The 17,775-nt window shown below is 36.3% G+C and overlaps 1 protein-coding gene across 1 annotated transcript in view; it reads left to right on the top strand.

Annotated features, from left to right (window-relative positions):
- Window positions 1-7,207, top strand: part of LOC124177874 — a 55,248-nt gene extending 48,041 nt beyond the window's left edge. Inside the window, exons 2-3 of the mRNA XM_046560775.1 lie at window positions 4,443-4,603; window positions 6,992-7,207. Of these exons, the coding sequence (XP_046416731.1) occupies window positions 4,443-4,603; window positions 6,992-7,051 (221 nt within the window). The 3' untranslated portion in view covers window positions 7,052-7,207. The remainder of the gene's footprint in view (window positions 1-4,442; window positions 4,604-6,991) is intronic.
- The last annotated feature ends 10,568 nt before the right edge of the window (window positions 7,208-17,775 follow it).

Below are 17,775 nucleotides of genomic sequence, written 5' to 3'. Positions count from 1 at the left end.
TATGTATATTGTATGTGCAGCGATAAGAGAGCACCGCAGACTCTTTTCACCGATATAAAAGTATATCAAGGTGATTCTATAATAAATGTCACTTCTCGTTCGAACCCGGCGAACAGGTGCAGAGATAAGGGTGCGGTTATTCTAATCACGCTGCGAACGGAATCAGATACCTGAGCATGGAATACAGTCGCATGATAATGCGTTCTTGGAACGAGCGAGAACACCAATGCGGTTCATTGTGAAATGACGTTTGAGGGGTCGGAATTAAAATGCCTACGTAATTTAGAAATTCTCTTGAAGTAAGATGAAAAAAAGTACACTTTGTAGATAAGCGCACGGTGGTAATGAAAAGGAAATCCCGAGTACGGTATGGGAAATCACTCTTTTCACAAACGTCGTCCTTTTTATCACCCTCAATTTCCAAACGCTACGCGAACTCCGAGTCTCATTTCATTCAATTTCATTCAATTTCATTCAATTTCATCCAATTTCGTTCCATTTCATTCCGTTTTAAATCAAAGACAACATTTTGACAAGTAGCGTTTGAAATCGCGTCCTTGCGCCTTCCGCCTTCCAGCCCCGATAAAGAGATTCTCGATAAAGGTAGACGGTTGGACAGTCAGTCGTCCGCTGGCGGATTTGTAGTTGCGGTAACTACACCGGTTCCACAATGACGAGTAAGGAGACCCGCCGATCTTTCGGAAATCCATCGTTAATGTAATTACCTAATTTTCCCAAGCCACCGGCTCCTCCTCGAGCACAGCGCCGCGTTGATGACTTTGTTAATGGTTATAGGTACGCCTACCTGGCTGAGGTCGTTGTGATATAGTCAAGCCAATGAACCTTTCGCGCATAATTAATTTCATCCCTTTTGCGACTTTGCCAACCCACCCACTCCTACTCCTGTTCCTTCGCTGCTCGTAATTAAGGCTCAATTCATTTTACATTATTATTTCTCTGCTTTGTTCTTCTCTTCTCTTTTCTTCTCTTTTCCCTTTCTTTCTCATTGCCACGCTCTCTAATGACGGTAATTATTATACAGGGTGTCCTAGCGTCAATGACGTATCGAATTCCCTGACATTTCCCGCTTTTCCAAACATTTCCAGGATTCGTTTCGACACAACTTTACTAACAAACTCACTTTCTCCGTGCGAATCAGTTGAAACTCATTCTTAGATATCGGATGCTTCCATCGTAAATTAAAACAGTCCAATTTTTCTCAAACTCAATTACCAAACATATCGATAATAAAAATTTCAATTTCAAACAATTAATTTATCGAGTAGAATCTTCTTTCTCTTAATTTCAAATACAATCCCTATAGTTTTAATTTTTTCCTTTCAAACAGTTCGTTACATACGTTAATTGCCTGTTATAATTATAAACGTTCAACGAGCGGCGCAGGATTCCACTTAAGCTACAAAGCTCCCTCTTCGCGAGAATGTTTTATTCTATCGAAACTAAAATTTCCAGGGTAAGGACCGTGAAAAATCAATTTTTGTCTTGTTTTTTTTTTGGGGGGGGGACACCCTAGTTTACACACACAAGGCTTCACACGCCCAAAGGTAATTGAATTGTCGAGTCAAGTGTCTAGGTATAACCTAGACAACGAACCTGCAATGCTACGCAGCCATCAATTCGGCACTCGAGGCTGCAGCAACAACCCGTAGGTACTGTGTCAAGTCAGTCGAGTGGCTGCTCCTCAAAGCATGGTACACCACTCGGTTCTCTCCGCTGCGATCAAGAACCAAACTTCACTTCTGCTGTCTAATTAATTCCGAAACATTACTTACGCAGGTCTGCGATGAAAAAGTTTTCTAATTACTCGTACATGATACACACACATATATATATAGATATAGATTTTGGTCCGCTGATTCGGAATATCAACTTCGTTTTTAGGCATCACATCACGATTTTTTGCTATTCATATAGATATACACGGAGTGATACTTTTCTCAGAATAACTGTTATTAAAATAAATATTTATAACAGTTTCAAAGGAATAATCCAGTAAATTCATGTATACTTCGTTGACAACATGATGCAGACTTTGAGAATATCATGACAAGTTCAGAAAAAAAACCTGGAATCGCTTCAAAACTGTTGTTGCTAAATTTTTAGACAACGTAAAATATCCTACAAATTATAAAAATGTTCTCCAAGAAATGTTAAACAGCAACTATAAAGACTTGGGATGTAATATGAGTCTAAAATTTCACTTTTGTAATTCGCACATTCATCGTTTGCCAAAAAAAAAAAAAAAAAAAACAAGGTGAACCGTTACATCAAGATGTAAAAGAGATGGAAAGAAGATATCAAAGCCTTTGGGACGTCAGTATGATGGCAGACTGTAGTATAAGTTGGATGATCCATAAAGATGAAGCGGATAAAGTTCATAAATGGAATCCGACGAATCAAAGCTTTGCTTCAAAAAGAAAGTGAAAAAAAAATAAAAAAAACAACCACAACAGCGATATGATTTATCCCGCACATTTTGTATTTATTCCTGTTATTTTTAAGCTTCAACTGAACGATGAAAACTTTGGATATGGGTAGTTTTATTTCATTCAACCTGTAGTTTTCACCTGTTTTCGTACGAACGTCGTTTCATATTAAATTCATGACTACTTCCGCGAATATTAACACTCCGCTAAATGAACATTCGGAAAAGAAAAAGACGCAGATCTGCGTTATCTATCCTTATCCTCTGTATGTGCCGGTTGTATCAAGTTTCAAGTATTTCGTACAGCGTAAGAGAAGTGTGTATAAATGTCGCAAGAAAAAAAAAAATCCAGACCTTGATTTTTTTCATTCATCTCACCGTAATCTCAAGGAAAATAAGAGAGAGTCGAGAATACGATGAGAGAGTCGATTGTTATTACGTAGGTAATATAATCAGATTACGTCTCACGTTCGACGTCAAGTGACGCCTCTGCAGAACCGCAACTGCCCTGTATAAGCTTTCGAAGGAGACTCTAATCTGGCTTTATGGGCTTTAATAAGAAGATATTGCTTGCGAAGGATGATACTTCGCCGATGTATATATATACATGTATTTTCCCTTCGCATTAAAAGACACCGCGCTGCTCGTTATTCTCATCGTCATTACGCGATCGTTATCATTCGGGCATTATATGTATTCGCCTACGGAGGATTAAAAGAAGACGTTCTCCTCTCCGATACACGACGCTTCGTCATCTTTATATACATAATATATATATATATATATATGTATGTATATATATATATATATATATATATATGAATAAAAGACACCTACGTGACAAAAAGTTTGAACAAAGTTGATCCAAGTTCCGCCATTTATACGTCGAACCCACACACCAGAGTCACGCGAGCAGTCCCGTATATATCCCGAATACGGGAGCTCGTATTCCCGGAATTTTTTATTTAATACTCAGAAATTCAGCGCACAGAAACAACGATGCGGCATAAAGCAGCGTAAAGTAAACGTCCCTACATTGCGAAACTCAGAGTCGTTCGAGTCGTTCAACAACGTATATAACGTAGGTACAGCTAACGTATACGGGTATTATACAAGGAACGGCTCGCCGTTGAATTATGAATCACGTGTTATCGCTTAACCTCCCCCCATAAATAAATACCCCAAGAGGCAGGGGGATGATTTCTATATTACAGGTACCCGTGAACCATCGCTTGAGGTTACCGCATAAGTTAATAACTTTACCGCGGAATGCGGCGGTTATCATCGCGATTTTCCAATCTCGTTTAACGTTAGAGTTCGGCTGAATTATCGCAACGATAATCGTTGATTTGATCGACGAAGGGTTCTTTTATAACACCATCTTGCGAGGGGATCAGTAAAAAACTGCACAGGTTTCTTTTTTTCAGCCATTTCTGACAGACTTTTACTCACTGAAACCGGGAAAAATACTAGTAAAAATTTCATCACGTCGGGTTTTTTTCTTAAACTCGTGCACGTAATTTCATTTAGAGTGAAACTTCCATTCAATTCGAAATCCGGTATCGTGTTATTTATTTTAAAAATTCTATGCAAAAGCGATTTCTTACTTTCGTTTAATATCTATTAGAGCGAGACTCGAAAATAAACAAAAAGAGGGAAAAAGAAAACGGAACGTGGAAGGCGTGTTCGGAGAAGTATCGAAGAGAAGAAGAAAAAGTTTCGTAGGTCCAAAGAACGAAGACAGAAACGTAGAGTAAATTTCACGAAGAAATTGTTTGTTTAATTTTCCAAGTAATGTCGTTTAGTTCACCGCAACGAAACGGTATTGTTTTCCATCATCGTCGTATGCTCTTCTTTTTGACGCAAACACCTCGTATTTTCCAAAAATACACTACGCGACGGAGGGAAATGGAAGTAATTTTTGGACTCAGCACGAAACTGGAAAACATAAAATTTATAAAAAACATCCTGTGCTAACCTCGCCTCTATTTTCCAGAGTGTCCATCCTCGGAGGACGGAATGGAACGGTTCGCGTGCCCAACGCCGGACCGGATGGGACGATATCGGTGCATAGACGACCACGTGTTGTGCGACGGTTTCATAGATTGCCCGACAGGGGAGGACGAGGATAGACAGGCCTGCATGTTCTACAAGACTGTGAGTACCGCGACACTGCAATACTTTTTTTTTTTTTTTATTTTTAAACAAGCAAACAAACAACTCTCCCAGGGGTTTTCCACCTACTCGTACGGGCGTATCTCGCCCGGCTCGAAAGTGATAAAGTTTGCAACACCCGGCACGTACGTACCTTGCAAGCCCGCGCGTTTACCTCTTTCGTTAGCGTACAAAGCGCGAGAGAACCAAAAGCCCGGAACTACGTGACTGCTTCTCCAGCTGTACCTGCCAATATTATACGTACGTACACGTATATTTATTAACACGTGCGTCGAAAGGCTGATGTTACTGAAGGTTGGGAAAAATTCTCAACCACCTTCCCCGAGCGTCGAGAAACTGCCAAGTATCATATGTTACTTTGGGGTGTAACGTGACGATTAACCGACACCCTTTGGGCTGGTGCACAATTTTCTTTTCTTGATTATTCGCTGAAGCGTTTTTTACCAGACAAAAAAAGTTCGCAACGATATTTTTAATCCTTTGAAAACGTACCGGGTACCCTTATCTTTTTCTTCTAAACGGTAATACTTCAAAAATTTCTCTTCTTCCGGTTGTTTTTTATTTTTCTCTTTTTTCTTTTTTATTTACATTTATGACTTATTCGTACTATTCATACCTCTAAGTTACATTATCGCGTTGCAAGATACCGAAAGTATACCCCTGAATTTCTTCGCGTACATCGTATTCGTACGTCAAAAATGGGACAGGCTCATTTTGACCCAGAGTGTCCTCCACGATCGAAAAAACAGGCGTGTACTCGAAGGGTTAATTTTAAGGTAGAATAAAAAAATTTTTTCTCAAGGCAGAAAGTTTCAAGTTACGAAAATCTCGATTAAAAACCCTCGGGTAACCAACGACCCCGAGGTTCCAGCTAAGGCTCAATATTGCCAAACAATAATAATAATTGTAATAATAATAACAACAACGAAAACAACAAGAAGAACAGAAAGTCTGCAAGAACTTAAAAGTTGAAAGGAAAAAGATCACTTTTTTCATCATACTTAAAAGCTAGAACGAGAGGAGAAAAATGGCGAAATAAAAAAGTGACGAAGAAAGAGAAAGAGAAAGAGGAGTCAAGTTTAACGCGTGTTCTTCTCGCAATCAGCAAGAGGACTCTCGGCAGCGAGAGATGTGATATTTTCAGGTTTTCTCGTTGCGGAGAATAATTCATCGCTGAAACCACGACCACCGCAATCTTGTCTGTGAATTGTCTCTTCGATATCATTTTCAATATTTTCGTGCAAAGAGGAGAATGTCTGTGAAAATCGTTACTTTTTAACTTTTTCATCGTGATTCTTTTATTTTTTTTTTTTTCTTTATAAAACCAGCAGAAAGAGTGGAGAGAAAAAAATACACAAGTACAACTTCGATAACGAACTACGAGTACCTACATTTGCTGAGTTATGCATGCGGAAGAGACTAAGGAGAGAGTGCAGACCGTGTGTGTGTGTGTGTGTGTGTGTGCGCAACTATACGCGTTGTACGTATACCTATGTATGTATATCTAAATGTAAGGTGTGCGATGAAAAGGGCGAGGGGAAAGTAAGTCGATGAAACGATGCGACGACAGGTTATTCAAATTCATGACAATTCAACCGAATGAATGAGAATTGATTGAATCGATGGAAAATAAATGAATTTGTGAGAATCAAGTGAGAAATAAATGAGTTATGGAAAATTAAGTCAACTTGATTCGAATTAGTTCGGATTCCAGCCGGTATCGTCTATTTGCAGAGAAAAAGAATGCAGAATTAAAATCAACACAGGAATTACAAAAGAATGAATCGAAATTTTTTCAACCGACTTGAATTAGGGTGAATTGACGAGAATTATCGAGGAAAAAATTGAAATTTTAAAATGGAATTAATTAAGTTGAATGACAGAAATTTGTTTCAACTGATAATATTATTTTGATATTAAAGAAAGTGGAGTTAAATTACACGAAGCGATTGAAATCAATTTAACTCGGAAGCTTCATGTGCCACTGAAATCTTGCGTTATTTCCACCTGAAAAGAAAATTCTGTAAGACGTACGGGGTACGGATGATACGTTCAACAACGCCAGGAGGAATCTATTCGTAACCGTTCATTTTGTCGCGGATAATATGATGTAGCAGAGCCGTATTTCGGCTCGTTACGTACTTCGACTATTACTGAAATTTCAATAAAATTACGCCAATGTTATCACTCGGCGACGTTGATACAAGTATTAGGTATTACAGGTAGTGCGGATCGACGGGCGCATGATAATAGTTGTAAGAATAAGAATTACACGATATATAAGATAAAATAACACCGTGAGAAATTCTTGACAGATGATATTTCTAATATTGAAATTGACCGTTATATTCTTTGTTATTTTCGTTCCAGACGAAAGCGCATCTCGACGTTTTGGCGGACGCGTTGCTGCGATGGGCAAGAGGACGCTAATAAAGATGCACATGCATGCCTATATATAATGACATACATACGCATATATTATACATACGACGACAACCGCCTGCAAGAACATCGTCCAACGGTCCTGGAGAGTAAAAAAAAAAGAAAAAAATTACAAAAAAAAAAAAAAAACAACAGCAACAACAACAAGCGAGGAAGAAGAATAAAAGATGGAAAAAAAAAGAATGAAGATCCGTACCGGAATCAAGGAAAAATGAAATTCAAAGAAGATAAATAAAAAACAGGACAGAACAGAAGCGGGAAGAAGAGGAAGAAGAAACGTGTGGTAAATCTGACAAATCATTCGCTCGTTGCATAGATATATATATATATATATATACATACATATATAAATGAATAAACACAAATATATACATACATATATACACATATGTATATACGTATATATATATAGAGATGTCTTGAAAGAAAAAAAAAAAAAAAAAGAAAAGAAAAGACAACAAAATAACAAGAGAGAAGAACAAATGTTCCATTCTTCTTTCACCTTTCTCCTTTCTCCTTCTCTTCTCCTTCCTCCCTTCCTTCCTTTGCCCTCTCTTTTATTACAATAAAAGCCTTGTATCTAAAATTTTCTCCCTTTTCACCCCCTCCCTTCGCCACCTCCTCCCCCTCCCCCTCCCCCCCTTCATATACCTTATATACGTTATATATAATTAATTACCTATATAAATTATTATACCAAAGAGCCGCGGCCAAATTATTTAGGTATACAAGATGATACAATATTTATTATACCGTGCAGCCGATCGGTGCGTTTTTATATACATATGTACAATTGCATAAGTATATATGTGTACAAGAGGGGGAAAAAAAAAAAAAAAAAAAAACGCTCACGTGCAAAGATATCTGAATTGCTCCAATTATCACCGCTATTATTTATCCATTTGTTTATTGAATTTGTTTGCTCCATTATTTATTTATCAATTTCTTTCCTTCTCCTATATTGTACCTGTAGACTTATTTACTATCACTTTGTAAAGGTTTTATCAAAAACGTACCTACCACAAGCTATTATATACTATATTTTTAAGTATGTAAACTATTGTAAACGGAAGTAAAAAAAAAAAACAAAAAAAAAACAAAAAGAAAAAAAATTCTCAAAAAATTTATACGTCTATTAAAAAGCGAACCGAGGCTCTGGTGGTGGACATAACGAATTGAAACAGAAAACAGGCAAACGAGAGAAGGAACAGAAAAAAAATACCTTAAACCAGCCAAAGAAACTGAGAAGGTGAAAAATGAAAAAAAAAAAAAAAAAAACAGAAGAAAAAACAATCACGATCACGACGACAATAGCAAAAATGAAAAAAATACACCGAACACAAAAGTCGATGAAAGTGACAAAATCAAATCAGTTATGTATGATATACAATTATTATTATTATCATTATTTTTATTATATACAAAGTACATCAATCACCCCCCGTCCCCCATTTCGTTACATTCCTCAATCTAAAAAAGCTTCCGAGGCAGCTTTCTATGAGACTACGAAAGTCTTCGCAGCATTACGAATTCTTTACCGGCAATCACAATCCAGTACCTGCTATTATTTACAATAAAACCTCGTTAATGTCAATCGCTATCAGGTTTCGCATACTGTAAGCTGTGAACAACGATGACGTAAAATTGCTGAGCTTGAGAGAGAGAAAGAGAGCGGGCAAAGTAGAAAAAAAAAACACTGAGTTTCATTGCGCAAGAAAAAGGTGAATAAACTTTATAAAATGCGCGATACGTACGACGAACCAAGTCTGCTTATAAATATGGCACGTACACGCATATAGTACATAAAGTACGAAACTGCGATCCTGAAAAAAAAAAAAAATCAAAACTACGAAGGAACATACGTATAACTAATATGAAACAAATTGAGACGGTAAATGGTTATTACAGATACGGTAATGAATGCAAAATAGAAAAGACTTAATTCGGCCGCAAAGAGAAGATTGAAGAATATTTTGCCGTATAGAATTTGCGGACGAATTGAAAATTTGTAATTGTGTCGCGAGTAAAAAAAAAAAAAAAAAATTCCCATACGTATGCGGCGTGAATTATCGACTATGTGATTAATTATGTTGTCGGACCTGCCTACACAACATATATACCTATAATATCTATCCAATTAGATTTGAGGAAAGAAAGGAAGCGATAAAAGTAACAGAAGACAGAACAAAACTTTACTTTGCATTATACCTGCGCTGTACTATACTCTGTAATGACTATAACCGGCAAACAACACACAACAACAACAACAACAACAACAACATTCATAATAATACGAGACGTAAAATATGAAACGAATAGTTAATTTTGTTATTTCTGTTACGTTTCTCCTCAATTAAATTGTCTCTGACAACCTTTTACCATGAATGTATAATAATAATTGGCAATTCACGGCTTGTATTTAATAAGGTGTGGTATTTTAATGGATATTGTATAATAAATAATACGTGGGTATCGCGAAGAGGCTCGTTAGAGTCTAGCGCCGGTATCCAATCAACGTATGGAGAATTCCATGCGAAACCGACGAGTGTCTGACCCTCGACATTTCTGGTTTTTCTCAAAATTTTTTCTACGATTGTCCCAATTTCGAATCAGTGCCCTGAAATTTTTCACATTTTTTATTCAATCCTTCAATTATTTGTAAATGTTTGAAGTGATTTCGAAGGGGACCTTTTTTAAGATTCTGAAAAAAATTTTCGTAAGCCGTGTTTCCTATTTCGATTTTTTTTTTGTCTATTTTTTCCCACACTTTCAATTTTTCTTGGTCATCAAAAATATTGTTCGAACGGTCCGGCAATTCCCGAAAGATTCTCAAGACTTCGATTTTTCACTCAAAACATTTCTGAATCGATTCAACCGTGGATGGATTTTTGCCTATTTTTTTTTTTTGGTGCATTCAACTTTTTTCATCAACTTCATAGTGAAACCGGTCTGAAAATATTCCAAGTGAGACATAAGAGTTTGGTGAATTTTTTGAGAATATTCAGACCGTTTAAACAACGTTTCAGTCGATAGAAAAAATTAATAGTGCTGCAAACAAAATAGAAAAGAATCGTCCCATCATGGGTCGGATCTTCGGAAGTTTGGAAAAGAAAACGTAGCTTCTGAGAATTTTTTGTGACTCTTCAGCAAGATCCTTTCCAAAATAACCCTCAACATTCATAAATAATTAACCAGTTGAATAAAAAAGGTGAAAAAATTCAGAGTAGCGACAATTGCGGAAAACTTTTTGAACTCAAGCAAAAATAGTGAGGGTCGGACGTTGGATGGGTTCGAATGAAATTCACCGCATACATCATCAACTTTCCGCACATCCGATTCTGCATGCAGATGTTGATTAAAATAACCACAAGAGATGATAGATGCGCGTTTGCATTATACGAGAAGAAGAAAATTCACGAATATGGGAACACCGAGTTTTGAATGAATTTCTACAACCATACAGGGGCCGAAGTTTCTAGAGGAATTTGACTTCACAGACTGATTGATGTCGGATTAATTGATTAATTATAAATTAAGATGCCTGGTTGTTGTTGCGTTTTCTCCCTTTTTTATTTTTCCGCTTCTTTAGTTCTGTTCTCACTTTTCATTATCTCGCTCTTTCCGCAATAATCATCACGGCATCGAATCGTCGAACGATCGGAAAGATCGCATGTGCAAAATCATAAATACACGCGTACGCGATACAAGTTGCGGTTGTAAATTTGAAACTATATATTATGTTTGAAATCGGAAAATGCGTTGTAGGAATTACATTGCATTCGTTAACGAATTATTAATCGCAAATTGTAAATTCAGTATGCCTATGATAGCTGATCATAAAAACGATAATCGCATTCATCATTTATTACATATAATATACATGTATTAAGTATTCGCCGGTGACGATGTATATAAATATATAATGATTTATGATAACCTATATAATATCAATAAATATAATAATAATAATAATAATAATAATAATAATAATAATAATAATAACAAAATATTATCCGCAGATAATTTTTGCGTTTCCTTTCGAGAGAAAATCAAATAAGAACAAGAAAACTTGAGAAAAAAAAAATTGTTGTTACAATATTGTTGTTGTTGCTCTTCCTGTTCTTGTTGTAGTTCTCATATCGATCTCGTTGTTCTTGTATAATATAATATTGCATCGTAAATATACATGGGGCATTCCACGTCAATTCGGCCTGGGGTTTTTGGGTAAAACCCAGGTCGAATTGACGTGGAATGCCCCATATATATATACATATATGTATGTATATATAAGTATATATATAAATATACATCGTCGCTCGCATGTATGTATACCGTTACATGTAATAAATGTAATATTTATAAAGGTGAAATTGTATTTTTTATCGGGCATTCCCACGGAATCGGCGAAATAACGAAACGTACCTAAATAAAATGCACCGACTCGAGAAAATAAATGTAACACGTGATAACTATTTCCAAGGATTGAATAAAATTTGCAAAGATATCGCGAGCGTGTACAATAATAATAATTCGTACCGCAGACGTGCACGTAGGAAGTAGAAAGACATTGGCATACGACCATAATATCATTGGATTTAATTTTGCGTTACTGATAAACAACCATTTATACAATTGCTTATAATTTACCGTCATTTGTCACTTAGGTTCGTATTTTTTCCATTGCAATTATTACCATTACTAATATTATTATTATTATTATTAGTATTATTATTGATGTGGTTGTTATCGTCGTCGTCGTCGTCGTCGTCGTCGTCGTTGTTGTTGTTGTTGTTGTTGTTGTTAATGCTGTTGTTGTTGTTATTCACAAGTCACTCGCAACGTATCTGACATATTATATACCATATACTATACTTACATAATTATTATCGCATAAATGGTATAACGTAGACGAGTATTATTACCATCATTATTTTGATTATGATTATGATTACTATTATTACTAGTCTTATTATCATTACTATTGTTGTGGTTGTTATCATGATCATTACTATTATTATTGTTGTTGTTGTTGTTGTTGTTCTTGTTGTAGTTATTGTACGTATCGCGATAATGTTATATAATAATAATGATAATAATAATACGAGATTTAAAATCGTCACATAAAGATACTTTACGTTGATATTTTTATCGGGGTATCTGCGAGAAAATCCTGACTGCGATTAAAACACGCATGGACCCCAGACGCCTATTTCTATATTGCGAACAATAGTTTTCACAATAACGCATATTACAGCTTATAACATTCCAGGCTCGCCACGATACGTACGTGATACAATTAATGTTGTACGCGTGTTTGATATTCTTACGATCGATCATTAAACAAGCCAATGACACTTGATTCGTTACCCCTTTCCCAACCTCCAGATTCACACCAATAGAAAGTGAATTCTTAACGACCGCACGCTCCGTCGTTTGCTGAAATTTAACGCGCACGCGCGTCGAGTCACAGAGTAACTGTTTGCCAGGGCTACCAACTGTCCGTGGCCTCGAAAACTTCGACCGATGTCAATTGATCGCACAAACGCCGGTGACACGTTTACTTTCACGACGGTTGGTCACCCTGGCGAACATTGAGATACTCTCGGATTGCAGCGCGTGCGCGATAAAATTTTAGCGGACGACGGACCGTGCGGTCGTCAGGAATTCACTCTGTATACGTATAGATCCGTAAACATGAAGATTATACAAATGTACGCCTCGTCCGATGAACTCGTAACTTGTAGCCTGCAAACTCGGCCTAATATAAAAAGTAACTTTATCCACTCGTCGTCCTCGTCGTCTTTGATTATAATAATATATAATATAAAACTGCATGTAAATAATTGACAGATGTTTTCTCTCAACGAATTTTTATCCCTTAATGATAGTTTTTTTCTTCTACTAAGTTATTTTTTTTCTCTTTCTCTTTACTTCTTTCGTTCAACTATTCAAATGTAAAATCAAGTTTATTTCTTGTAATTTATATGGAACCTCGTTATAACATAGGTATAAGGCATCACCGCGACTGACACTCTTTCACCGTTGTTGTTAATATTATTATTACTATTGTTGTTGTTGTCATTATTATTATTATTATTATTATTATTATTATTATTATTACTGTTGCTGTTGTTGTTGTTGTTGTTGTTATTAATGGTCGTGATCGTGATTATTACTATTTTCACTGCATACACGCACATGTGTATGTACAGTATGTATTTATGCATCTCTATACATGCACGTTAATAATTCCTGATACGTCGTATAGTCTTTTCGGTTAATACGAAGATTAATTAATTACTTGTGATATGATTAAAATTTGTATGTATCTATAATAAGTCTATTTATTGTTATTTTTGTTACCGTCATTGTTATCGTTGCATTAAATTTTCCCGATATTTAATACATCATACAAATATCGAATTCATTCGTTTATTAATTAATGCGTTTCTTCAATCTTTCCACATCACAAGCCTTAATTTCACAGTCCCGGTATTATTTATACAACTCCGATATTACATGCATGGATACATATAACACGTGTATGGATAAGATGTAGAAGGAATGACTATATTGTGTAAAATTTTACGATCCCGTGTTATGTGCAGTTGAATTGATCGATTGCCTTTTCACAAAATTTACTTCCGCGTGTGTATAACACAAGGGGATAAAATTATTATTGTACTTTTATTTTATTCATACAATCACGCTCGAGATGAAAGATTTACGAATTTTACCAACTAACAAAATATGTTGTATGAAGATATTTTATGAAAATACAATCACTGCTGCAGCATTACGACAACAATTTGTTTTGTACCGTTGTTAATATGTCTAACAATAAAATACAAATCAAACGCACACTGAATAATAGATGAAAAAATCAGAAAACGAAGGAATGTGAAAATCTTATTACTCGAGATAAAATCTTGAAAAATCCTTACAGCGCGATCCGACGAAAGAGATGAATCATAATAACGTAGATGGATTATCGAATGGATATTGATGTGAAGTAGTCAACGGATAATCGATCCGTGACACTTGTGACGACGAATGGCGCCTGGCGAAGAAAAGAAAAAAAAAAAAAAAATAGACAAAAAGTTGAAAAATTGCCTGACAAAAAAAAAAAAAAGGAAAAAAAAAAATTGATCGATAAATGGCTATTATAGGTTGGTCTATTATAATAATGAACAATTATTATTATATACGTACAAATATATATATATATATGTATATGTATATATATTACCTATATATATATCCATATTCTATGCCTATATAATATAAGTTTGTGTGCGCTTACAATTAGATGCTATACATATTATATTATTATACGTACATACATATAACGAGTCGTTTGTTTATATACCATATATATATATGTAATGTATATTAGAGCTGTAATTATACAGTCGCACGTCGTCGTCCCAGCAAATCCGAGGCCAACAGTTGAGAAATTTTGTGAAATTATACCGAGCCTGTTTTCCCCCAATTTTTCACGTCGATGAATATTGAGTACGTACCCGCAGGTACAAGTTTTTTACTTCAAAGCACAAAATTATCCTAACCGGACGAACGAAATATTACCGCAGGTTCGACGCGTGTTCCGGATTTTAATAATTTCTTTTTACACGTATATATATTCAGTATTTTTTATTCAGAAGAGAAGCGGCAGGAGAATGGAAATACGTGAATGCATAAATCGGTGAGAAAGAGGGGACGAGAGAACAAAAACGAGAAAAAAAAAAAGAGAAAGAGAGAGTGCTCATTTTTCGCAACCCATCAGATCCGGGCTGTTCTTGATTTAATGGAAAGCTCGTTTTTTATGGGAAGTGAAAAATGATGTCCATGCACCGGGATTTTATTTTTCTTTTCTTTTCGTGTTTTTTTATTTTTTTTTATTTTCGTACTCACAACGTGAATTCGAGAGCTGTAGTATTTGTTTGTTCATTATTATTGTCCGTTTCTTTTTGTTTCCATCGGTTTAGAAGTAAGAGGAATTGATTAATTGTACCAACCTCGCCTCGATCTCGCTTTTTTTCCCCTCTTTCATCGCGTATACATTATTTGAAAACAAATCATTTATTCGTGTTTTTAACAAATTTTTGATTTACCGTTATCTCACCGTACATCTTACACACAACGTAACGTACGTAGGTATTCGCAACTGTTGGTCTCGGAGATTTTTGCCGGTAGTGTCACTGACGATAAGGATTTGGAAAAGAGAGTGAAAAAAAATTTGATCGATCTTCAAGGAGAGGAAAAATGGCGAACAAAGAAAACAAAAAAAAAAAAAAAAAACAAAAAAAAAAGAAAAGAAAAGAAACGAAAAGAAAACAGCCAACATTTGTAACAATTACGACGTTCCTGTCAAAACAGTTTCGGAATTATTCAGACGAGTTTGAGACTAGAAAAGAGGCAAAGAGTGTCTGTTTCGGGGAGAACGAAGGGCCAGCTGGTCCAGGAGGCTGGGCCGAAGGCGAGGCGTCGTTCCTTGGAGTTCGCAAAATTAATCAGCACGCGCGGCTCGGTAAATTAGCGTTATAACACGGCCAAAAAGGGGTTGCGGTCCGGGCGATGGGCGAGCCAATTAGTTCCGTCCATCCTGAGCCACCCGGGTCCGAAACTCCTCGGGCAAATTGAAAAAAAAATTTATTCGTCGACGATAACTGTTTCGCGAATATAATCGTCCTTGTACGATTGGACGTAATCGATTCCTCGATTCCGTCCATCGAATGTTTCGTCAAAATTCGATACTCCAAATTTGCGATCCGCCGATTGCCATCGGCACCATGGATCGCTGCCGGTTCTCCACTCTACAGACACTGCGGCGTACGTTGATGAGACTCGAGTTATCCGGTGAGTGTCGAGGATCGCGGAATCGAGTCGAAAGACTCGATGATCGTAAGGATGTTGCGGTTTTTATCGAGGGGTCGATCGATTGTGAAATATTACGTTCACGTCTCTCTGTGAATCTTTTCGTATCTTTCAAATATCGTCAAACTATTTTAAATTTTGTGAAATCTGTAAAATATTTGGAAGTTATTCGAAATCCTTTCGAGTCCTCAAGTCCCGTGAAATTATTTCAAAGCTTGCATGATCTGAAATCCTTTGAAATCTTTGAACTCGTGCGAAACCTCTTGAAAACATTTCAATTCGCTTAAAATTAGACGTGCGTCAAAATCGACGATTGATTAGCCCCCTCGGTTTTTACATAATTGTATTACAATAACGAAACTCGATGTATTCGCAACGGTACGAGTAGGCGCATATTTCTCTAACGTAAAACTAAACCTCCGAATTAATATTTGACTGAAACACGTGATCGTGACGATTCCTAAAGCGATTGAGAACCTTTCACGTTATATAGTGCTTCAAAGAATTTGAAAATTGCGCGATTTCGAATTTCTTTTTCATTCCCAATTTACCAAGCATGGACAATTTTTTCGTTTCACATTGAATTTGCACGCTACAGCTAAGTGCGTATAATTCGGATATTCATAGAGATTTGATTTTCACGGCTAATTGCGTACGCACACCTTACCTATGCTTGGCTAGAAATGGAGAGACGGGAGAGAGACAGAAAGATATATAATCGCGTTCGTCTTGCGCGTGACTTTGCTTGATCCTTCCAGCTGATCTCTCGACCCTCGAGACCTCGTACCAAATTTCCTCGGATTTTCATTTCACCCGCAAAAGCCTCATATTCCAAAAATCGAGCGTCTAGACTTTCGGCACCGACAAATTACGTCCACCTATACATACGCCTACACCTATATCCCCATCTACGCGAATTAATTACAACCCGTATAATAACGCGTCTGTCTGTCTGTCTGTTGTAAGTCTCTATTACTCCATTTCATCGAATCGTTGCTTCGTTTCTCTGCGCATTATAATGTAGAATACCGTAATTCACATTCACACACCGTAATTCCATGCGCAACGGGACTGAACAGTCAGTGTCAAATATTTCGCAACTCGTGCACATCGATTGATTCTTTATTTTTCTTTAGTTGAGAGAAGACAAATCATAACGATAATAAAATTTGAATCGTCGTCATTTTATTAATTTCTTCTTCTTTTTATTCTCTCCGTCTCTTCGGATATGCTGTTATTATCATTGTTTTTCCCGTGAGAATACAAACATGTGTATATAATATGTATTTCAATCACTCCGATTATAATTACCAAATTACAACACTATACGAAAATTCCGAGCAGGGCAATATTGATATGAAAAAACCGACAGTCGACACACACACACACACACACACACAAATACATATACGCATGTATGTATGTACACCGATTTAACTCAAAGGTTCGATATTGCATCAAATGTATTACATTGTTGTATAAAAATAAGACCGTCGAGTTCGAAAGAGCTCGTCTTATTTGCTTGAAATTATCTATCCAACGGCGAGTGACGAAATTGTAAATGAGTAAGTTATCTAGCCGCTGGTACACGCTTTGTGGTACCTGTAAAATATATATCTGCGAAACGCCGTTCCTGCCCCCAAATAAACACCGTAGTATGCATATATACGTTTAAATATATATCCTCTGCTGCAGCAGTGCGGTTATCCTGTCAAACAAAATTATTGTTGTCATTATTTTTACTATTCTTATCATTATCACTACACGTTCAGCTCAATAAATTATCTGTATCGAAAGAAACGCTTTTCCATCTTCTCTCAATTTCCATGATACAA

The sequence above is a fragment of the Neodiprion fabricii genome, chromosome 3, assembly GCF_021155785.1.
Source record: "Neodiprion fabricii isolate iyNeoFabr1 chromosome 3, iyNeoFabr1.1, whole genome shotgun sequence".
Classification (NCBI taxonomy): Eukaryota; Metazoa; Arthropoda; class Insecta; order Hymenoptera; family Diprionidae; genus Neodiprion; species Neodiprion fabricii.
The sequence above is the reverse complement of the archived record's forward strand: the minus strand, read 5'-3'. Positions and strand labels throughout refer to the sequence as shown.